The 24,132-nt window shown below is 44.3% G+C and overlaps 1 protein-coding gene across 2 annotated transcripts in view; it reads right to left on the reverse strand.

Annotated features, from left to right (window-relative positions):
• NEGR1 (neuronal growth regulator 1) overlaps positions 1-24,132 on the reverse strand; it is a 212,507-nt gene that overhangs the window by 40,847 nt on the left and 147,528 nt on the right. For both annotated transcript variants that reach the window (XM_017805653.1, XM_017805654.1), the window contains exons 5-6: positions 9,977-10,097; positions 4,760-4,911 (exon numbers count right to left, since the gene is read on the reverse strand). In XM_017805653.1, the coding sequence (XP_017661142.1) occupies positions 4,760-4,911; positions 9,977-10,097 (273 nt within the window). The remainder of the gene's footprint in view (positions 1-4,759; positions 4,912-9,976; positions 10,098-24,132) is intronic.

Here is a 24,132-nt window from a genome sequence, read left to right on the forward strand (position 1 = left end):
CAGTTGTGTTCAGCTGCAGTGATTAAATTAGTACAGAAAATACTATCACATCTCTTGCACACCTTGCCAGGCTCCTTCTCCTTCCAAATGTCCCTCCTGAACTTTTGGGCAGCTATTCCCCATTATTTACATTTTTTGCACAATTACTGGCAACATAACTCAGATTTCTGTATAAACCTAGACATGAGTAATATCTTTGCATTATACAACCAGCCATGGAAAGAAGTAATTCCTTTGGCAGCTATTAGTAATGGACATGGATGTTTCCTCTGAATTGCAAGTTTTCTTAGGAAATGTGCCCCTTACCAGTCAAATTATTTGTAGGATTCTTAAAAATATTAGGGAAAGTGCTCTCTAGAACATAAAAATAATACCTTTACTTAAGAATACACAGATCTAATAGAGGAGTAATGATTATTTTAATCTTCTGCAAGGTGAACCCAGACTTGTGTGTAATGTGTCTTCAGGGGACACACAGAGACCACATGTCACAGTGAATTTAAGGCCCCTATGAACTCTCTAATGTAGGTTTATAGTTTCTGTAGATGTACAGATTAAATCTAATGCCCTCCATCTGCCAGGCCTGCAGAGGTGTGGAGCGGCACTGCACCCCTGACAGAACCAGGATACCAAACTGCTGCACCCTAGAACTTGGAACAGACTGGAACTCCGGTGCTGTGGAGCTGAGCTGAACCCTGTGCCATGCCTGGCCTGGGATTTCCACTATTCACAGGTGCTTGTGGTGGCAGCATCTCACCCCACATCCCACTGTGGGGCGCAGGGGCTGAGGTCCACCTTCATCCTCATCACAGAAAGGGAGGAAAAACCTTCTGCCACAACTCAGCTGGGGTAAGAGAAAGGAAATCCACCACCAGCTGCGGCCTCCAGTCAGGAGAGCACGAGGACAGGAGACACCTATGGAAGGATGTGGCTGCTTTAGCAGCAATAGACCCATCTCAGTTTTGGCTGCTTGAGAAAAACGCCAGAATAAACCTCCTTTGGTTGCCAATGGTTAATGACAATTTCTCTCCTCACAATGGCCTTGCAAATCTGTCTCTAGGAAAATGCCTTTTGTCTCAAGTTAAGATTGCACTAATTTAAAAGCCAAATGTACTTAATTAAAAAGGGCTGTTCCATCACTCCCCGCTGCCTCCTCGCCCCTGGAGAGGGAACCTTTTGCCCCGGGTCTGTGCCGTAAAGCCTCATCTCCTGGGTTTAATGAATCAGCAAATTCAAACTTTATTTACAGGAAAGGATTACATTTTTCTTCTTCTTAAGTATCAGAAATTCTGGGAACAGCCAGCGTAGGCAGTTGCCAGTGGGACTGTCCAAACACGCCTCCCATGGATGCTCCGGGGGGATCACGCACTTCAAACGCTTCCCCACAAAACCCAATGCAGTTGGATGATCCAGAGGACTCAGCCATGAATAATTAGCAAATTGCCATTCATTATTCACTTTTTGGAACCACTGCTTCTCTGCATTTTCCCCGCAAGGCTCCGACTTTCTCTTTTACAGCTGCTGCATTTATTATTAATAGCTGGATCTTAGACATGGCCAACAAGTCCTCAGTTAGGGAGATGATAAATTCCGGTATGTTCCTGGGATCTGGGATGTTCATAACTCCCCAGACACAAGGTTATTCTGCAAACTGATCTGGCTGCCTGTCCCCAGGACAGAAGCAGCTCTGAGTGTCCCTGCTAGGTGTCTTTTGGCCCTGGGGACTAGCCAAACCCCAGACAGGTTCTCCTCCTGCCTCATCACCCCACGGGCACTATCTGGGACAGCTTCATTAACCTCCCATCTCCTTGGTTCAGTCCATGTCCCAGCCATACAAAGTCAGCTTGTACCTTGTCCTGATACCCCCTGATCTGCTTCATGACTTTCTGTTAGCTCAAGGTTGCCTTGATGGATCACAGAAACCCAGAGCCTCTCCATAGTAGACGAAATAATCCTTGTTCTGGTATCCTGGAGTTTTATATCTGCATTGAATTCAGACACCAGTAATGGAGAAGGGGCTTAGTCCTGTCCCTGAGAAAGGTCCCCATCCGTGCACAGCTTCTGTGTCATTTATGTATTACAGTAGGATGTGCAAAGAAAAAAAATAAAGATTTTCTAACTCTGCTACACACACTATTATTAAAAACCCCAACCTAAGAACAGAAAGAAGCAGCCAATTGGCAAATTCCCAGCGATGCTGGACAAGGTACCTTGCTGATACCGTGATACCAGAGGGGTGCTCTGTGCTCAGGGTCGAAGCTCAGGTATCCACACTCAAGGGTTCAAGTGCTCCAGCTGTAGGGTTGTGACAACCTCTCCCATGTCTTTGCACATCTGTGGTGGTTTTCCACGGGACAGCAGCAAGATGTGTGGTGGGGGTCCTAAATCACTGCATCAGTGATGTTATTCCAACCATTCCACATAAAATCACAGAACCACAGAATACACGAGTTGGAAGGGATCATCGGATCATCGGAAGGGATCACAAGGATCATCGAGTCCAATCCTTAGCCCTGCCCAGGACCATCCCCAAGAGCCACACCAGGTGTCCCAGAGGATCGTCCAAACACTCCTTGAGCTCTGGCAGCCTTGGTGCTGTGACCACTGCCCTGGGGAGCCTGTTCAGTGCCCAACCACCCTCTGGGGGAAGAGTCTTTTCCTAAGAGCCAACTTAAACCTCCCCTGACACAACTTCAGGACATTCCCTTGGGCTCTGCCACTGGTGCCCATAGAGCAGAGATCAGTGCCTGTCCAAGGAAGTTGTAACTGCAATGAGGTCTCCCCTCAGTCTCCTCCAGCTGAACAGACCAAGTGCCCCCAGCTGCTCCTCACACAGCTTCCCCTCAGGGCCCTTCCTCATCTCCATTGCCCTCCTCTGGATACTGTCTAATGACTTCATATCTTCCTTATATTGTGGTGCCCAAAACTGCACCTCAGACTGTATCTCCCCAATGCAACTACAGACTAAAAACACACACTGAAATAAGTTGTAAACTCTAATTTTTAACACTTTTTTCAAGTAACATGATGATCAAATTACATTTAACCCTACATTTGACTACTGAATGTTGCAACCAGCCAGGAACTGCTCCCAGTTCCTTTGCACATACCTGAACCAGCACATATGTTCTGCTATCGTTGCCAAAAAAATTAAATGTAAGTAGAGCTTCACAAGAGAAAATTCTCTCTGAAGGATTAAGGAATCCACATTTAACAAGTTGCTACCCTGTGATTTTTTTTCTTGTAGCTATAATATTCCTAGATAAGATTAATGTAAATTATCAGCAATGAAAAAATTCCACCAAATGATTTTAATTCCCAACCAAATCTAGATCACCACCTTCAGAAATCTCTCATTTTTTTGACTATATTAAAAAAAAAATCATAGTATAAAATAAGACATTTCATCTTGGTCTTTCAGTCAAACCTCTGAGCCAACATCATCCCCCATTTCCTTCTTGAGGTAAGGATCAGACCCAGATTTCAGCGTTTTCTCTCAGACCATTCTGCTTCACACGTCCCATCTCTTTCATGATGGAGAACATCTATTTTTATGATTTGTAACAAGGTACTTGGTACTTATATGACATTTTCAACCTCTGCATCCCAAAATGCTTTTTAAGGATGGCCCCTCACAATACAAGACTGATAATATCCTGGCAGCAGCTCAGAGACAGATTCAGCTCTGCTCTGTTCAAATGAAGCCAGACCTTCATTTTCCCTTCTCTGAATTGCAAATACACCAAATTCCATCTCCTTCTGGCATAATATTCCTTTGTTTTCACTTGCATTTTCTGTTTAAAGTAAGTGCAATGTCGTTCTCCCTTTGTTAATGATTCCTCAGATATTAAATATATGGCAGCCAAGGCTCTGTGCTGTTTTCTGCCTATTACAGCTCTTCTGCAGAAATTTAGAATAACCTGACAATACACATCATACAGGGAATATGTTCAGAAGGAAGTTTCATGGCTAGAAGGCAATAACTGTACATTTTTGCTCAGTAAGGAGTATCTTTACGTGGAGAAAAACATGTAGGATACATCCTGAGTTTTGTCTTTCAGTTTTATTCACTATCAGAACAGATAGTTCGGCACCAGAGTTCAACTCTGAACATCTTTGGATGCCATTAGCAGAAGGCTAAACATTCAACAAAGTGAAACACTAAGAATTCACAGATAAAAATACCTTCCAAACAGAACATCCGAGACCCATTTTAGGCAACCTCCGTGCTGAAAATCCCGATGCTTTGCCTCTTACAATGCTTATTGTCTTTTCCAAAAGATTTCAACTCAAGTCCTCTGAGACTTTCCTGTACCAGAGGCCAACAACCAACAAACTGAGGTGTGAGCAGAGCTCCAGCACATCCCAGTTCTTCAGCTCAGGATATTCCTTGTTGGAAATCCATATGCAAAGTTCTAACCTTTGTTTACAGTGGTACCTTAGGGATCTGTCATTGCTCTTCTGAGCAAGGAAAGATGTTGCTGTGCCAATTCTGCCTCTACCCCACGATGACGGGTTGGGTTTAGCTGTGAGTTTTTTGGTAGATCCATAACTCATCGATATCCCCAAAACGTGCCACCACTTTCAGAGCAGAAACCCTCCTGTGGCATGGGATAATCAACCAGGTGCATCATTTCCAGTACTGAGGAACGCAATGGTATTTAGAGGGGAGAAAAACACACAGCTACTTTTTGGCTTTTGAATCCATGTCTGTGTAACAAACACCCATGAACACTGGCCACATGTCCACGTTACTTACGGTTGAGAGGCAGGCTGGCATTGGTCGTCCCTAGCTTGTTGGCAGCGACACATGTATAGTTGCCAAAGTGCTCTTCTGTCACATTGGTAACAGTAAGAAGTGATCTTGTACTATAATTTTTAATAGTGATTCCTTGTTGACCATTGATCAGTCTAGAAGGCAAAAAGAAAATGTCTATAACTCATATACCATAACCAAGATTTTCTTTTTTTTAAATCTCTTTATTTTTCTTGTTTTACAGACACCACTGACATCACCATCAGCTCTTTGCAAGCTGCCAGTGTCATCTGCTGAGCAAAACTCCCACATTGGAGAGGCCACATGCAATGCTGGAGCTGGGGGTATTGAGGAGAAGAGTTGCTCCCTGTGTGTCCTATAGCTGAAAGAAAATAAAGACCCACATCCCCTCCTGCCTTGCCAGAGTGTGGGATAGAAACTCTCAGATGGAGAGCCTAGATTGTGAATTGGGAAAATCCAACTGGAAATTGAAATACCCTCTTTGGGGCAGAGAAGTATTACGGTAAGTCCTTCCAGAGTTTGTTGTCTCCTTTCTCACCACCAGCTGATGGCAGGTGAGGATTAGTAGCCAGAAATGTGACTGTGGGATTGTGACCACAGTTTGTTTTACAGGGCTGCAAATCAGACTTGCAACTAGGAACATGTGCTGAGTCAGCAACCTGGGCAGGAACCAGGGAACCAAGTGCAGGAAAAAGCCAAATCAGGGCTCTTTTCACTCGACTTCAAGCTTCCTACCCTAAATTTAACAGGAACTGTGCAGGTGTTTTGGTATTGCTCCCAAAGCCATGTCAGAATCATTGCTGGTGCACTGAGGCAAAGCCAGATGACCAACTTAAATGGTGTTGTTGTAGGCAAACCACGTTTGATCAAACAAGGAGATGAAAAGGGTAACCACGTTATTAAAAAACTCGCTATGGTTATTACTCCTAATTCCTTATATTTCCCATCATGAGCAGAGTTTTAGATTAAGAATACAATTTTTGTCTGCTATATTGGAAGATATAATGGTATATCCTGGGAATTAAGGCAATCTTCTACCTTTCTGTCTAAAAACCTCCACAAATCTGTCATTAATTGCACTTCAGCATGTTGTGGGTTGAACACTCATCATTACATGAGTGCCTCTCTTCCCACTGGATCACTACAGGCTGCTCACTCATGGGGACTTCTTTTCCCTGTGCAGTTTGTGTTGGTGTAGAGGACTCTGCTCCTCCAGCCCATGGTTGGGGAGAGGACGTGGCACATCCCATGGACACACAGGGTTTTGCATGAAATGTAAAAGAAATGGGATTGAAGTGCCTGGTTGGAGGTGAGCACTGCAGTTGGAAGATTCATCTCTTCCTGTGCAAGGCAGAAGTTTGTCCATTCAGCCTACGCACATGGATGTTCTTCTAAACCCACCAATGTCCCTTCGCTTCCTGCCTCTCATGCAGACAATCTCAAGAGCCTCCTTCACTCCCAAACCCACCCATCACATCATGGTTCACACACAGTGACAGTGGGAGGGCAGGAGCTGCAGCCATGGCCACCTTCCCTTCCTGCTGCCTTTCAGGGTTTGATCCCTGCCCCTCTCCCAGGGAAACTTGGGGTACTAGAATCACAGCTCCTTGTCTGTCTATGGCTTGTTCTTTGTTGGGAGGGTGGTGAGGCCCTGGCACAGGTTGCCCAGAGAAGCTGTGGCTGCCCCATCCCTGGAAGTGTCCAAGGTCAGGTTGGATGGGACTTAGAGCAACCTGATCTAGTGGAAGGTGTCCCTGCCCATGGCAGGGGGTGGGATGAGATGAGTTTTAAGGTCCCTCCCAACCCAAACCAGTCTGAGACTCCATGGTTCCTACCTGCTCTTTCCAAGTCACCTCCACCCCTTTGGCCCATAACCACAATTTGAGCTACAGCATCTCTGTTTTATAGTTGTAAGGTTTAACTCATTGTCCAGAAAACATTGCAGGTGTGGGAATTTTGCTGTCCCCATGCCCTGTCAGACATTTGCCTCAAAAAATAACTGTGTCTGCTTGTTGTGACCTGCTGCCTCCCCAGGCTGCCGAGAGGATGAGATCTGTGGGTGCCAGCTCAGAGTCCTTTTCCTCTTACTCCTGCCCCTCCTCCCTCTCCCACTTCTCCCACATTACCATCCCTCCACGTCCCTGCTGGAAGTGGCTGATGCTGGTGGCCAGGACTGGAGGTTCTGGAGTAAATGGAACTGAGTAGATGTGCATATCAATAAGCCAGGCAATTAATGGAGCGAGGAGCTGGCATTAGTTTGCATAAACTCAGCAGTTCCGAGGGTTTCCATTTGCAGTTGTGAGAAGCAGATGCTTTTACTTTTAAATTAATTGCTCCCGTGTGCTGCTCAGCTTCGCTTATTGACTGAACACACATTTATCACTCGTCTGGGTTTCACCAAGTTCTTTCCCAGCCTGGAATGGCATTTTAAGTTGTGTGCAGCCACCCCACGTGTTTCTTCACCTTTCTGCTTTGCACCAGTTAGAAAGGGAAGAGTGATTTCCTTTTTATTCCAGAGATTATTCCTGCACATCCAGAGCTCATGCATCAGTGCCAGCCCCCAGGGGGTACCTGCCTTTGGTTTCAAATTTGAATACTTTCACCTTATTATAATATATTAAGCCCCTATAATGAGTTTTGTCATTTCAAATGTGTGTCTTGTTTGCTTTGAGAAGGAAAAGGGAATTAATATTTTAATATTTTATTTAGGTGACTTTTGGGCTTCTTCCCTGTGGCTGTTTAATGTCTGAGATCTAATTTCTGTGTAACTCTAAACGTAACACACTGAACAGACATGGATTTTGGAGTTGGCATAGTGAAGTCATTCTCCTCTCTACAGGGAATCCTGCTACAATTTTAGAAGCCACACACATTTATAAAGCCCCATCCCTGGAGGTGCCCCATCCCTCGAAGTGTCCAAGACCAGGTTGGACAGGGCTTGGAGCAACCTAGTCTAGTGGAAAGTGCCCCTGCCCATGGCGAGGGTGGAACTGAATGGGTTTAAGATCCCTTCCAACCCAAACCAATGACAATTTTAAGATGATTTTACTAACTTCTCCCCCAGACTTTCTGTCTCTTCCCAGCTCACCCCACCTTGGGCACCAGCACCTATAGAAAGTTATCAAACAGCAGCCCTTGGGAACTCAGTGACTAGGCAGAATTAGCCTCTCTGCCTCAAAGACTAATATTTTTAACTTAATGTAGTCTCTTACAGCCTTTATGCTTAGCTTTAATGGCTCTTTTATGATAAGATGATCCCTTGAGTCTGGAAATGGTGGGTTTGGATTTACATTAATCTAAGTAACAACAATACAGTTTACAGGCCCAAAAGGCTTGTTTCAGACACTGAACATACACTTAGGGTTTCAGATGTCCAAAAACACAAGTCCCAGTCCAAGAGTATCTAAAGCAAATGGGATTCTATCTATTCTGTTAACAGAAAATCCAGCAGGATGTGCATTCCCAAGGGATAAATGTAGTCTTGGAGTACAGCTGCAAATTATCTGCCTGATAATGTAGATGCTACTCTGAGCTACCTCTGAGAGCTTTGCATTAAACCAATGACTGAGCTGCCCAAGGCTCATCTTGTGGTGGCTGCCCATCATCCAGAGGGAAAGGGGATATACTGAAGGAAAAAACAGCGTGTATGGATTTCCTTCCTTCCTGCAAGTGAAGGGGGTTCAGAGCTCCCCAGCACCTTTGTAGGCATCTGCCAACAACAGTTCATGGAATATCCTGAGTTGGAAGGGACCCACAAGAATCACAAAAGTCCAACTCCTAAAAAGGATGGAGTGTGAGATTTAACACAACATTTGGACAGCAAAACATAACAGGACAGTACTGTTATTGCTGAGGTGAAACACCAACTGAAATTGAGACAGAAGCACAACTCTGGTGTCCTGAAATGCTCTGCTTCATTTTTCCTGCTGCTGCCTTGGCACTGAGTGCACTCACGGGAAAGGAATTTGGTCAGTGTTATAAATAGAAAGGTGGAAAGGGCTGGTTGAATCCAGAGTGCTAAAACTGCACTGAAATATTTCCTACACAAAATATATTCCTGCTGCAACTCCCCCCAGGATAGGTACAACACAACGGGCATCGCTGCAAACAGGATGCAGCTGAATTTCACCAACAGAGGAAAACCAGTTTCTGTCACATAAAGGTCAGGTTTTAGAGAATGTTTTAGGATAGGGTGAAGTGCAAAGCTGTGACTGCTCAGCAAAGTGAAGAGGGAGGAGGAGCAGCTCCTGCTGAGGGAGGGGAGCAGCTGAGAAAAGAGCTGACAGATGGCTTTCTGTGAAAAAGGGTCATTAATATTCTCCTGCCAGCTCCCAGGTTTAGGGGGATGTTTGAGCTGAGAAACCTAACACTTGGAAGCTGGGAAGTTCCAAAAGCTTGACACTAAGTTACAAGGGACAATATCCACTTGCTTTTGCACTGACACAAGAACCTACCAGAAATAAGCTCTTAGACAAGCCAAGAGCTGAAAAACCCAATGTCCTATTAAAAATGGAAAATATCTACCTGTTTAATGAGCTGGTTTTAAAATAAAGCTGACTCTACAGAGATTCTTGTTACCATTCCATAACACTAATGACCTGGAAGTGAAGCTGGCTGCCAACAAACCCAAAGCACAGAATCAATTTCTAGGGTTCAAGCAAGGAGCACTCCCTGGACCCATTCTTGGATGCAGTGACCTGCAGAGCTCTGTGGAATACAGACCCATGGTCTAGACCACCAGTGGCACAACTGGGTGAAAATCCATACACAGGAAGATTTGGCTGAAAGTCTTGCTCATGAAACAACCTCTCCACCCCAAAACCCACAGCAGGAAACCTGGGAAGATGAATTAAAAAAAAAAATCCTTTTAGTAGCTTTTTCAGTGCTTTTTTTTATTATACTTAAGAGGCTGTAATTACTAAAGCACATTTGAATGTTAGGCTTGTTATTGCAATTATCACTCTCAGAGCCCAGCACAGCCTGTGTCCAGAGCAGGAAATACAACCACGAGGAGACTGAGCTGCTTCCCCAGAACTGCACAGCCAATGCTTCCAGGTACCCGCTGCTGGAGCTCGGCATTGATTGCAGGCCAAGCTGCTGGACTGGTCACCATGGGGACAACCCCAGCCTGGCGGCTCCTCTCTCTTCCACCCTGGTCCCCACGGGCAGGCGACAGCCCCGGCAGCACCGGCTACTTACTTCCTCTCTCCTTTGTACCACTCAAAGTTCGGGGCAGGAACTCCTGCACCTTCGCACCGTATCAGGCCGTTCCCTCCAAGCACCACACCGCTGGATTTAAGTTCCTGAATTGTGGGGGCAACTGAAAGAAAAGAATTGTAAAATGGATGTTGGCATCTGGACACGCAGATCATTCAGCACCGCTGCTCCTTGGCACGCTCGGCCTGGCGCGAGTGGTCTCCAGCTTGGTTCACATTCAACCACGTTTGCTTCCAGAAGAGTCAAAATTACCCCACACTGCAGATTCTGAGATCTGTCCTATATGTTTGGTGTAAAAACACAACTGAGACATGGAGCGAGATCAATCCAATCCTGAAAAAAAGCTGGTTGTCCAACAGTTACTCGGTGTAAACCACAACTGTAAGCATTAGTGTCATACAAGATGCACGTAAATCCTGGGAATTGGAAAGAAGCACATGAAACCCCAACACTGGTGCACTGAGAGGCTCCCACTGGGCTCAGCCGAGGCCCCCTGGCATTGGGAGGGTACAGCAGTGCTGAGGCAGTGCCCAGGCCACAGGGTCCCCAGTTCCAGCACCTCTTACCTCCTGCATCATGGCACCTGCAAACAGCACATAAACCCTGGAGCTCAGGTGGCCTTTGAATTCTTGTTTTGCATATTTAAGAAATAAACCTTCAAGATGATGAGCCACCCATCAATCTCACAGAACAGACTTTCCCAGCATTGCACTGGATATAGCGTTGTTTTAGTAAATGTATTTTGTCTTTTTAAATAGTAAACACTGTAAATAGTAATGAACATTTTGAGCTTAGAACCACAGATACAAATAAAGATAAAAAGCCATTGTCAGGTTTTCCAGTTGCCAGCAAAAGGCAACAATGAGCTGAAAATAAAACACAGCAAATTCCTCAGGAAAGAGATTATCAAAGGGAACAACTGCCTCTCCCCTGGAATTTCTTTTATGTTTTCTAGTTTGATACAATAATTTATGTGCATCATCAAAACACTATAAAAACCAAACCACAGAACTTATAAATAAAAATCTGTTTACTTTTTCCCAAGCAATTTTCCAGATGTTGCTTCAAGGTGTTTATGTTCATGTGGAGCTCTGACTGCCTCACGTCTGCTTTCGGCACCATCTCACCCACCATTCATCGTCTGTGTTTTCGTGGTGCATCCCCACCCCATCTTGACCTGACCTCAGAAACTCCTGATAAACCTTGACAGAATCATCTGAGTGCTGAAACATCCCGTGACTGTCCCAGTGGAGCCTGAGACACTCCCTGATCCCACCAGGAGCTCATACATGGTACAGGTGGGAACAGTCAGAACCAACACAGGGGAATTTTCAACATGTGCCTTTACACACCTGGAAACAGGAGCACACAGGGCTTTAACCGCGTGCACGGGAATTGATTCTGGAATGAATGTTCCTGTCCCAAATCCAGAGTTAAGGCATTTTTATAACTACAGCAAACCTATCAAATCGCTTTGTAAATGTTAAAGTGCTCAGTGATTCAGTGCTGCTAAACCCTTTGGCAGCGTTATCTTTGCACCCATACCCTTTGCACTCCCTTTTGCATTCCCAGCTTCTGTGTTAGTCATTCCAAACGGCTTCTGATCTGATCTTCCTTTGTGTGCTTCAGCATGGGCAGTAACAGAGCAACTCTTGACACCCAATTCTGTAAAGTCACATTTTCACAAATTCAAATTAAGCCTGCTTTGACCAATACCTTTGATGGTGTTTCTTTAGACAGCCAAACCCCTCATTTCTGACACAATTTAAGAGATCTGAATATTTTACACAAACCTGCCACTAAAGAAGCATCAGGTCTATGACAAAACAGTGATAGGCAAGTTCCCTCATCACACACTTGATGATTACAACAGACAAACCCAGTAACTCATTAACTTTCAACTGGTAACATTCAAATTTCCAGGAGATAATAAGTGTTTAAGCAATTTGCAGGACTACTTCTGCATAACGTGCATAGAAAAAAACACATTGGTTTTGTTAATCCATAAAAATAACAGGGACACGTAAAGCGTTCCCACTCCTTCACTCAAGTTGTACAAAAGATGTGACCACTGGAAGAGCAAATAAGAGACAAGAAAAGGCCTGAGTCGTGTACAAAGGTTTTTTTTCTAAAACGTACCACTTTCATGCTACCTCTGGGGTCTATTCACCTTTTGCTTGGTGTTTTGTGTTGTTTTTAGGGATTTTTTTGCTTTGGATGCTTTTTACATAATGCAGAACATCACTGACAATATGTTTTAAAATGAAATGATGCATAAAAATGTACAGCTTGCTGCTCCTTCTTCAGGCAGGAGCCTCAGGGCCCGTGCTCCCATTGCAGCTGGGAAGGGATTACAGCTGCATCCCAGCCATACGCAACGATTCCAGGCTTTGCTATCTGGTGAGGTTTCTGCTTGGAAACTACTGGAAAATTTCTGAAGAGGGAGTTTTCTTAGATCTCCCTTTCAGAAGGATTTCAGATTCTGTTTCTTCAGAATTAGAATTAAAACCAATGTTCCCTGCTCCAGGAAATCCCTGGTTAATACAGGTATGGAAACACAACCCAGGGATCGCTTGGAGCCACCATTCTCTTGGATTTATCACTGTCAGGTTATTTTATTGTTTCAGTCTGATGCAGGTGTGTTCCTGGAGCACTGATTAGTAATGAGCTGAGCCAAAAATCCACCAGACCCACCTGCTGCCATGGGGGTGGAAGACTAAGATACTCCAGCTGAAATCACACCTAAAACCTGCTGCTCTCACTGCCAAGGCCTGCTTTGGAAAGAGAAGAGGCAAACTCCTGGGAGAGATTCTCAGATCATCACTATACATTATATATATTTTAATGTAGTTTTTTTACGCAGTCAAAAAGACTCATTTTTGAGGAGATATTTGGGAGCTGATTTTATTGCTGTCAGTCAAGCTGCAGCTGTTGGCATCCTCTGAGGTGTGGGACAGGTGAGGCTCCAGCTGCAGTCTTCCCTCAAACTCCTACAACTAATGCCTTCACTGGGTTTCCCCTCCACGAGTTCTGTGGAAAGAGATTCCCACTGTGTTGCAGACACAGCCTTGTGCCTGAGCCCTTCACTATAAATAATAATAAACAAGCCAGCAAGAAAGTAACACCTTGTCTCAAAGGTACAGAGCACCAGGAGAGAGGGAAACCTGGCAGAGGCTGCAGAAAGAGGGAAGGGGGTGAAACCCTTGCTGAGTTCCCAAGGTGGGGATTAGTCAGGGGGCTGACAGAGATACTGCAGTCAAATCGAACAGTGATGTTAACAAGAAAACCTCATGCCAGACTAATAATTTTAAAGGTATTTGTCATTTTTATATCTCCTAAATAATGGTTATATAAAATAATAGAGAAAAGAATATGATTGCTATAAATCTGTCAGCAGCACTGGGCTTCTGTGACTCATGTTTGTAGGTTTAGTCTCCCTCAGTGGATCCTTGTTTAATCCTCTCCCATGGTTCAGCCCTGTAGAGAAAGGTTCTTAAAACAAACGCCTAATTTCTGACTTGGGAATACATTACTGGAACTTATTTAATATCCATTTCTTAAATCTGTGTGAGTGCTTTGCTGGGAAAGGTTATTTGGAGAGGGTGTCAGAGCCGTGGTTTCACTGGAGCTTCACCAACACCCTTCACGTCTGTCCCTGTGTGAGGTGGCTCAGGAGGGAAGGCTGGGCTTGAGCCAAAATACATATTTATTATTCCCCAGAAATACATATTTATGTATCCCCACATGAGAGATCTGTCAAAAGAAGTGTGTGAGTGAGGAGAGTTGGACCCAACAGGCACTGGAGGCGATGCCAGATGTCCCCAGGCTCGCCTGGGGTTCGGTGTCATTGCGTGGGGCCTGTGCAGGTCTCACCCTACAAAGCCCAGTGTGCAAGGCCAGGCTGGACAGTGCTTGGAGCAACCTGGGATAGTGGAAGGTGTCCCTGCCCATGGCAGGGGGTGGAACGAGATGAGCTTAAAGGTACCTCCCAACCCAAACCTTTCTATGATTCTGATTCTGCACATCTTTGTCCCCCAACACCTTCGCGTGACTCAGGCGTTTGTGCTGGAAAACTGAATTTTACAACTTAAGTTTCATCCAGCAATGACTCAAAGTCCTGCTGAATCTGGTCCCCTTCCAGGTAGTTTCATTTTGCTTTTAAATGCCTAAGGCAACAGTTAAAGCAATCCCTATCATTCACAGGCACAGGGAACACACTAAAACTCCAGCTAGAGCAGGTTTCCCCTTTTTACATTTTAATGAGCATTGGGACTTTTATGCACATTAGTTATGTTGCCCTAATTACTCATTATAATTCTAATGTGCATTTTATATTTAATTACAATGCTTATAAAGATTTGGTATGGACAGTAAATTATTATAACTAGCATGTGCATAATGATTACGAGATGAATTTATTAACTTTTACGCGAGCATTCAGGGCTGGTAACTTTCAATTTCACCTTTGTAAGCACCCATATTGTCTGATTAAACTAACATTTTTGTGGCATTAATTGTAAATGTCAAAAAAAAAGAAAGTCTTTTATTTTCCTAGTTTTCATCAGCTTTTAATTCGGTATCCTAATGTCAACTTTTGTTAGTGAAATTGCTTTCCAGGGTGTTAAGATAAAAACTTAGGTAAGAGAACGGGTTTTGAGATCTGTTTTGCTGCTCAGAAAACCAGATATCAGCAATAGTCAAATATATTCATTTAGATATATGTACACACATAGTGTTTTGCCAATACAGTAACAAGTCTTTACAAGAGAAACAGTATTACTTGTGCTTTAGATAATTAAGATGGGCTTTTGACAATCTAGATTGTTTAATTTTGCTAATTTATTCCGAGCATCAGTCCTACCTATTCCCAAAATAAGGGAATGGTTTAATAAATGGCTTTTCACATCAGAAACTTCTGTGCTGTGCAGAAACATTTGAGAGACATGCCTGTAACAACCACTGGGCTCAGCAACTAACAAGCTTATTTATTCCATCTTTTCTTGACGACTTATCAAAACACACAGATTCAGTGGGATCTTGACTTGTACATGCACATAAATTTTATATGCAAATGTATGAGATATCGGTGAGAATGCAGTTCTATACGTAACCCAGCATCTCTTATGTGCTTTTCATGGAATCCTGGAATGGTTTGGGTTGGAAAGAACCTTAAAGCTCATCTAGTTCTGTCTCCTGCCACGGGCAGGGACACCTTCCACTATCGATCCAAATCTCTCTCTGTTTCAGCTTTCCCTTTCCCATTTAGGATTTCCCTTTACAAGCACTATACTCTAGATGTCAGTTAAACAATTGTGTAAATACCTTGCACTGTTGGGAATCGAGTGGATTCTCCAGCACTCTCTGTGTGGGATCTGCCTTGTTGCAGGGCATATAAATTTCCCAAAACATGTCCCTCCCTCAGCTCCATCTAATGGATTGCATTATAACCATCCAAATCCCTGGCTGCTGTGCAATTTATGGGTTGGAATACAAAACCTCCTGGTGTTGAGAGAAAACTTAAAATCCATGAGTAATTGTTATGTGGGAGGAAAACATAAAAATCAGCAACATAAAATAATACTTAATAAATAATAGCCTGGCAGACAGGAAATCTTAACAACATGTTTTACAGGTATTTAAGGGATAAAAAAAGAAGAGAAAGAAACTTAATGAAACCTCCCAAAACCAGCAAAGCAAACAAAGACCTCAAGAGAGCTGGAGAAAAAAGGCAAGTTAGAACTGCTTTGTTTCTCTGTCCATTGGGTTTTATCTCACTGCTTCATCTATTTAATCCTTCCATTTTCCAACAAAGCGTTTTTCTCCTCATATTCCCTTGAATGCAGCTCTGTAAATGTATTTTTATCCCCTATTAAAGGAGTTGCTCTAGCGTGGGAACACAAACCCTTTCCTTGAGCAGCATCCAAGGACGGGTGAGCAGCTCCAGCCATGAACTGGCACGTTCCTCAGGTGACCTGGGATCCCTGCGTGCATTATATGGACAAATATTTGTGTGTGAGCGTTGACACATTGAACCCCTTGGGCCACAGACCTGTCTGGAAGCAGCCCCTGGCCCCTGTGGGGGAGATGCTCCCCTGCTCCCTTCGGCTGTGTCAGGGGAGGGTGAGTGGTAATGCCAACGTGTGCATGGGGAGTAAAGGGGAAAAATGAGAATCCATATCCTGGAGTGGTACTGAGGAGCAAGGAGGAGGGAGGGAGATGGTGTCATACAGCTGGTGCCAATCCAGAAGGAAGAGCTGGCCGGGAGCCTGGGTGTGAACAAATACGAGCACTTTTGCTTTGCTATTTCTCTCCCTCTAAGGAAGATAAAAGCAATGGACTTCAACAAATTCCGAGAACTACTAAGCAGATCTTTTGGCAGTAAAGCTGAGGGGAAAATGAGTTAAAGGAAGCTGGTAGTTTTCCAAGGAAAGAAAGTTTGCAACAAAAATGCAAAATCCCTCACAATAGGTCAGAAATGCAGGCAGGGACCTGCTCCAGTCCTAGCAGAGCAGAGAAGAGCCAAAGCACAAGAGCAGGTGTGGGAGGATGGAAACACCAAAGGGAGGGAGAAACCACTCCAGAAAACGCTGTACTCAGTTCCCCCCAACTGGTGCCCAGAGCCTCAGCTGCCCACAGTGGTGCCTTTCTGTGCCACCACCTGCAGCTCGGCCCCACCAGGAACCACCAGGTCACCACTCACACACCGGAGCACTGGACTCAGCTCTGGGGACCCACGTCCCTGACAAGGAGCCTTTGGGGGACAACTTTCTAACTAATTCAACATCCTCCCCAGGGACATTTTTTCTCATCCATGTTTCTCCCACTTGCACCTGTAAGCACCACACACCAAAAACTTGTGACATGTGACATCTTCTGCCTTCCCCTGTGATAAATGGGAATTAGTGACACAGTGTGAAGTGTTGTTGATGAACTCATGGTGGCTGTTACCCTCCTCAGGGTCTCCCCCAGGTACAACTACATCTTGGTACAGCTCTCACACATGTCTGGGGACTGGGGATATGCCAGTCAGTCCCCTTTGAACATCAGACACGGGGGGCTCAGTGTCAGGACCCTGACCAGCCTTTCTGTGGTCTCAAAAAATAACAGTTTCATCTTCATTTGCTTCATGTAGATATTTGATGAAGTTTATTGTCCTCATCTGATGACTTAAGATGACAATTAGCCCAGAAATGCACAACATATGTGTTATCTAGAACAAACCACTGCTTTATGGCCAGGCACTACTGTGGGTTCAACTGGAGTGCCAAAAGTTCAGGAAAACAGAAGGAACTGGGATTAGTAGAGCTGGAAAAGGTGATTTATTAGGGATATATTGCAGCACTAAATGTGCAAGACAGGAGGAAAAAGGGATCAGCTCTTCCCTTCTCCCTTATGGGCCAGGCAAGCAATAATCAGTCACAACTGAAGCAAGATTTAGAGCTGGTAAGATACTGCAGGAAGAAGTTACTTAAGGACTGTCAAGGTGCTCTTTCCCTTTTCTTTTTATTTTAAAACAAAAGGCTGACAACTTGCATACTGGAGCTGGACAGCAGTAGCAGCCTGACTCCTCAGTTCCTTCTCCAGGTGGAATTTTAGTGGGCTCTGAGATCCTGGGATCATTAAACATCAGAACCAATTCCTGTGGATCTTGGTGTTGTCTTTAGGGTTATAAGCCATTTTTCAACACAATAGGGAAAATAAGAAATGCTAATCTTCTTATGTTACAACAGTAATGAAATCTGCAGGTCAATGCTTGACTACAAAAATTGAGGTAAGGACTGGATCTGGACTTTAAAAAAATAACTCCAAAGACAGAAGTAGAACTTTTTTGCAGCAAACTTATCCCGTCCACCTGGGCTCTGATTTGCTATATCCACATCCATACCAAAACAGCCAGGTGAGCTCCCCAAAATGCTGTTTCCAAGGCCAGAACTCATTACTGCTGTATAATAAATGGAAGCATAAGTCAGAGTTAGCACTGAACAGATTGTTTGGGGTTGCAAAGACAGCAGCTGTCACAGCTTGACAGCTTTCTTGTTAGTGAATCAGCTTTCCTGACAGGCTTTTTGATTGAAAACCCCTGTTCGCTGACAGTGTGTTGGAGCTCATGTACATATGTAGCTCATGAAGAAAGAGAACGAGCCATGAAAGGTCTCCAAGCTATTGCTCTGCATTAAAAAGAAGTGAAGTTTACATAAAGGGAAGGTTTGGTGTCCCGTCCCCCCCCCAGTAATCGTGACAGATGTGAGCTGATGGAAACAGGACCATGGACACTGAGAGGTGACAAAGACTAGTCACCTCCACAGGGGATTCTGACTAAAAGCAATAAAGCCCCAGAAATCCTGGCTGCTTCCAAACGCTCTCAGAAAAGTTCATGTCATTGAAAACAAGTTTTAGAATTAAAATCATAAAATTTCAACTCAGTGTAACTGACAAGGGCTTCCCAGACCTCCTGCAAGTCCAAAGGGGAGAGTAGATACAGCCATATTAATTTAAAAAGAAACTTGTTTACTCTGAGTGACATTTACTTTTCTCTTAGAGGTTCCATCTGTGTCCATGGTTTCAGTTGGCAGCTCCATGGGACAGGGAGAGGTGGCTTCTGCATCCTGCAGACCACCCAAAATACCTGTGCAAACCCTCCATCGCTGCATGGCCAAGGAACACATGAGGTTTCCTTGGGCATCTTGCCTCAAACACAGCTGCCTGCTTTGGACTTCTCCTTAAACACATGACCTGTACCCTTGTGGCACCAACAAATCAGCTGGCTGTGGGAAAAGAAGCATTTTATTGAAGCAAATGCATCTCAAGGGTCTATCCTTCTCCCCCTCTCTCCAATCTGTATTCATTTATAAGATTGTCCATATAAAGTAATTTCTTGCTCCTCTGTTTTGTGGTATTGAAACAGGTAAAAGCCAATGAATTGGCTCATGGAGGCATTGAGGTCACCTTCTATTCTGAGATCAGGGCTTAAAACAAAGCACACACGCAATGCCGAGCTGGGGGAAAGCAGAGCCAAAAACTGAGCTACTGCCGAACACCAGAAACACCCAGGGCTTCCCAGTTTGTCCCAGTGGATTGTTTAATGTTCTTGTGACAACTCCTTGTTTCCAAAGAATGTCACGCATTCTTCAAAAAGGGACAATAGATTCCAAGTCAACACTCAGATGCAGATGCTTTACATGGGAAACCTGGAATACTGGGAATTCCTCACTTAAGGAAACTGCTGCTTTGAAAAATAATTCCTGATTTGTTCTCTTTCTCCAGACTCTCTTTTTGCCATCAGTCCCACCAGGTGCAGAAGCAGCTGAACACCTGGATTTTGATACATCTGATATTAAACAGAATTTTTTCCAAATACACTGGAGATAGTGCATTTTAAGTGAGTTTTTCAAAGTTTGTAAACTGAATTCTTTAGTCTAGCACTGACTATCGTGATCTTTGTGCAACAGGTGCCAAATCAACACAGTCCATGATGTTCCCTGTCTTTGGGAAGTGTCTCAGAGTCTGGTTGTGTCTGTGAGGCACAAACTTCCATCACAGAACCTCGTGTTTGCTCTGCAGCTCTAAAGGTCCAGAAAAGGTCACTTCAGCCTCAAAACAGTTTGTTTTTGTTTAAGAAGAAGTAGAAAACATGAAGAGAACCAGCTTTATGAATTACAAAGCCTGAAAAGTGATGTTGGAATTTTTTCCTTTCTTTGTGTCAACAGCACCATTTTGTTTGAAACTAGAAAAGCAAAGTAAAGCTTCTCAAGCTGCCTTAGCTCCAACCTGTTGCCTCCACTACACACTTGCTAACACCAGCCAACCCCCTCAGGAGATATTAGATCTCATTTAGCCATGTCAGCATGGAAAAACAGGTTGTACCAACATCCTTACAGCCTTAGCAGGTATTGGGTGTCCTGCTGGATGCCGAATGTAGCCGGGATAGGAGCCAACATGGACTGTCCCATGTGGGATCACACTGTGCCCACACACTCACAAGTTGTGCAAAGCACATTCCTTCTGCACAACCATTTCAAACTGCAATTACTGGTCAAAAAATATTAAAAAATAATCAAGGGATGGAGAGTTTCACAAGACTGACCCACTGTTCAGACCTGTCTTCCCATGATCCCGCTTCATGTCACCTGCTCTCTTGGAACCCCTTTGACTGTCACCTCAAAGGCACTTCAAGGGACGAGGGAGACTCAGTCTTGGCCCAACAGCAATAAGGAATAATACAATTATTGAGAGAAATATTGCTTTACAGTGTGTAAAGCTAGGAGAAATATTTTAAGTAATTGTTTTTGCTGAAGAGTGATCTGGGCAAGTGAACACTCACGGAAGCTGGAGAGCTCTCCATTAATTTTGGCTTCTGCCTGGAGTCTCACGCAGCCTGGAGTCTCACACAGTCTGCTGAACACTCCAAATTGCTTCTTGAAACACAGGAGCTCTTTAGGGATGACTCATCTTCTATTAAAACTTCAATTTTCCCAAACTGTATTTTAGCTGGTGTTCAGAGTGGGATCGCCTGGAGAAGCTGGCAGTGGGAGAAAGCATCCACCCCAGGCAGGATCGGCTTCCCAGGAGGGCTTTTCCTCAGTCACTCCCTGGCTTTGCATCCCATGAGGTTGGGGGTTAACATCCACCTGCAGGTGTGAAATTCCAGCACCTCTGAAGATGACAGGACCTGCATGCTGACCCTTTGGGGAGCCATACCCATGGAGAGGAGCATGTTCCTGCTCCTACTGGGGCCAGGAGAAGGAGCTACAAGAAAGGCAGCTTCACTAGAGATGGATACACAGGGGTGTCCACAATATTATTGTAACCTTATTTTGGCCTTAACATGAATCAAGAGTAGAAAAGATAAAAACTATTAAAAAACCCTTTCATTAATTTTTCTGTCCACTTATTCATGAGCTGGTCCCACACTTTCACCAACAATGGTCTGAAAGCTTCACACCAGAGTCTTCATAAAAACCATCAACAATATGTTGATGACAATATTTTTCATTGTTTTTAGAGAGCATGTCATGGGTTATTATTATTTCACAGCATCACAGTGAGATTGAAAAAGACCTCTAGGATCATCAAGTCCAACCTGTGCCCGATCCCCACCTTGTCACCCAGCCCAGAGCACTGAGAGCCATGTCCAGTCATTCCTTGGACACCCCCATCGAAGGAGACTCCACGACCTCCCTGGGCAGCCCCTTCCAATGCCTGAACACCCTTTCCAGGAAGAAATTCCTCCTGATGTCCAATCTAAACCTCCCTGGCAAAGCTTGAGCTCTTCTTACTGTGGTTCAGAGATCAGTGTTGGAGACACTCTAACATAGCAAAGGGAGAACTTGAGGTGGTTTTTGTGGTTTAAACTCTTAATTTGCCTTTGCAGCACCAATGCTGGTGTTATGCTGGAGTACCATCTCCTCTCCCACAGACGGACTGAAGCTGCCTCCCTGTCCTGCAGCCTCAGCTGCCACTGGCCAACCTGAGGTGCTGCTGGAGGGCAGAAGCCACTCCCTTGCCTGGCTGCAGTCCCAGCACACCTGCCCTGCACCACGGCAAGCATGGGATGTGCAGTCCCGCCACTCCCTCACAATTCAAATCACTTGGCACAGTTAAGCAGAGAATTTCTTTGAGAAGATGAAAAACATGCTCCTTGTCTGTTGGAGAGAGATCTTGAGTACTAATGCTCCAACTCCTTCAAACACGAGCCCTCGTTCTGTGCTGCCAAAGTCCCCGATGATCTGCTGTGTTGGCACAAATGCCACCAATGTGGAGGAACAGTATAATCAATTCTGTCATGCTTCAATATGAGCAGCATTTTTCAGAAATATGCAGTAACCACACAGCAGTTTTCAGAACCTCAGCACAAACCATCACACCCCCAAAAGAAATCAATATTAATTTAGGAGCCAAATTGCACTTGAGTCACAAACTTGAACTATATTGTTTTAATCTGACTTCTGAAATGTTAATAAAAATACCTGAAGGATATAGCGTGACGAACATTACATTTACAAGAGGTTTCTCTCCCCACCAGCAAATATTTTCTTCAAACCAAAAACATCCTTTCCCCACCCAACCAACTAAGGTGGCTTCAATTATAAGACCAGTTTTTATTGAATTGGTATAAGTTGTTTTTCTTTAAGTGTTGCCATGAGATAGGACATCATGACTCCTACGAGTGGTCTCGGTGATGATAATACCTTGCAAATTAAGTAAATAAGAATTCAATCCTAATGTTGACCAAAAATAACAGCACCCTCCAAAGTAAACCCTGGTTAATTATTTTGTGCATGAGCAAAACCTCCATTTTACAGGATAGCAGAAATTCTACAAAGATCTTTATCTTATGCAAAACCCCGGTTGTTATTTGCATTGCTTTCACCTGGAATATTTGGTTGGCAGTCCCCGGACCGGATGGCTGGACCCAAACTCAACTCTGCTGTTACTGTCTTAAATCCTGATCAAAGTTCTCATATGGGTTGTGCAAACACCTCATCTCCTTTAGCTGAGTGGGCTCTGTGTTCTCATACACTCAACCCACCAACACAGAAACTAATTCCAGTGTTATTTCTCCCCTCCCAGCTGTGTGAAATGTGCTGCAGGAAAACAGGCCCCTCCATCATTCCCTGGCAGCCTTCCTACAAGTTTTTAATTGCAGCAGTATTTCAAATGTAAAAGTTATAACTGCTGAGCCTGAACATCTGTACAACAGAGAATTCCATTGTTAGAATTAGGTTAATATTGAACAATAACAGGAAAAAACAGACAAGAGAGAGTCTTGCTGGGCTGATACACAAACCTCCACACCCCCCTCCCTCCTGATCTTCCTGTATTGCAGACTGTCAGTGCATCCTTCGAGAAGTCAGGCCATAGTCCCCCAACAGCACACTGGGGAACAGGACTATTGCCCCACTCGAAATCACAGAATATTCTGAGTTGGAAAGGACGCACACAACTCTGAGTTTGATCTTTTGCAACAGTTTTCAGATCAAAAGGAGTGAAGGTAGGACACTCTTCCTTCCCCAGGTCTGCAGTAGGTAGACCTGGGGAATGGAAACCCAAACTGAAAGGGGACCAATCCTCATAGTACCTTCCCAAAGAAAACCAGGAAATTTGTGGCAAACAGAGCAAGCTGAAGTCATGCCTTGGGCACAGCTTAGACAGGCCAGGTCACCTCTTGCGCCTGAAGCCTCTGCCCCAGGATGCAAGTCCTTGGTGTGCACCAGCATCCCCTCGCCCACACGTCCCAGACCAAGGCAGCTCACACGGAGCAGAACCACATTCTGGAGAGCTCACATTGCACTAAACCCTACTGACCCAGTAACAGAACCAAATAGGAACCAGGACTCAGATTTATAGGAGTCCCCAGTGTGACTTGGAAGCCAAAAATCCCATTTTGAAAGGTAACCTGAGATAAACATAACCTTTAGGAAAACATGTTTCCCCAAAGGCAGTGAAACCACACGCTGGAGAACTTTTAGCTTTTCAAAGGGTGATTTTGGCGCTTCAGAAGGCCATTGCCAAGTTCAGTCTTTTTAGACTCCACACAGACTTCTACAAACAGCCAGTGGGAATTGTGGCTGCTCAGTCAGTACCTGCAAATTGCTCTCTGTAGTTATAATATTGGGAAATACATCTTGATTAAAGAGAGACTGATCTATATGATGCTGTTTTCCCACCAAGATAAAACATTTGGGATTAAATTTCAGGTCCTCTGAGGCTGTGAGATGCGGCATGCCAACCACAGTCACAATTAGGAACTTCTGGTGGAGCAGCCAAGGTGGCCCATGTTCTTCCCAGGCTGGTTAACAACCAACATGGCAAAAACAAGGAGCCACAGAAACACCTACAACTGTTCCATACATTTTCCGTGTTGTTTTAAGAAAAAAAGGTGTTGCACTTATGAACAAAAATAAATTTATGTAGATTCACTGATTTCTTAACAAAAATTACTCCTAGGCTCCCAAAGCCAATGCTGACCATAACCCCCCAGTCCCAAATTTAGTCAAGGATATAAATATGGAGCTGCACATCTGTGGCTATTAAAAATTGAAAGAAATCAGAGTTATTGATTTATGCTTCAAGAGAAGCCCTCCTCCCTCCGCTCTTTCTATTAGAAGAAAGTGGAAATTAAAACTAAATTGCTCTGA

The sequence above is a fragment of the Lepidothrix coronata genome, unplaced genomic scaffold (assembly GCF_001604755.1).
Source record: "Lepidothrix coronata isolate B3197 unplaced genomic scaffold, Lepidothrix_coronata-1.0 Scaffold12, whole genome shotgun sequence".
In the NCBI taxonomy this organism is placed as follows: domain Eukaryota; kingdom Metazoa; phylum Chordata; class Aves; order Passeriformes; family Pipridae; genus Lepidothrix; species Lepidothrix coronata.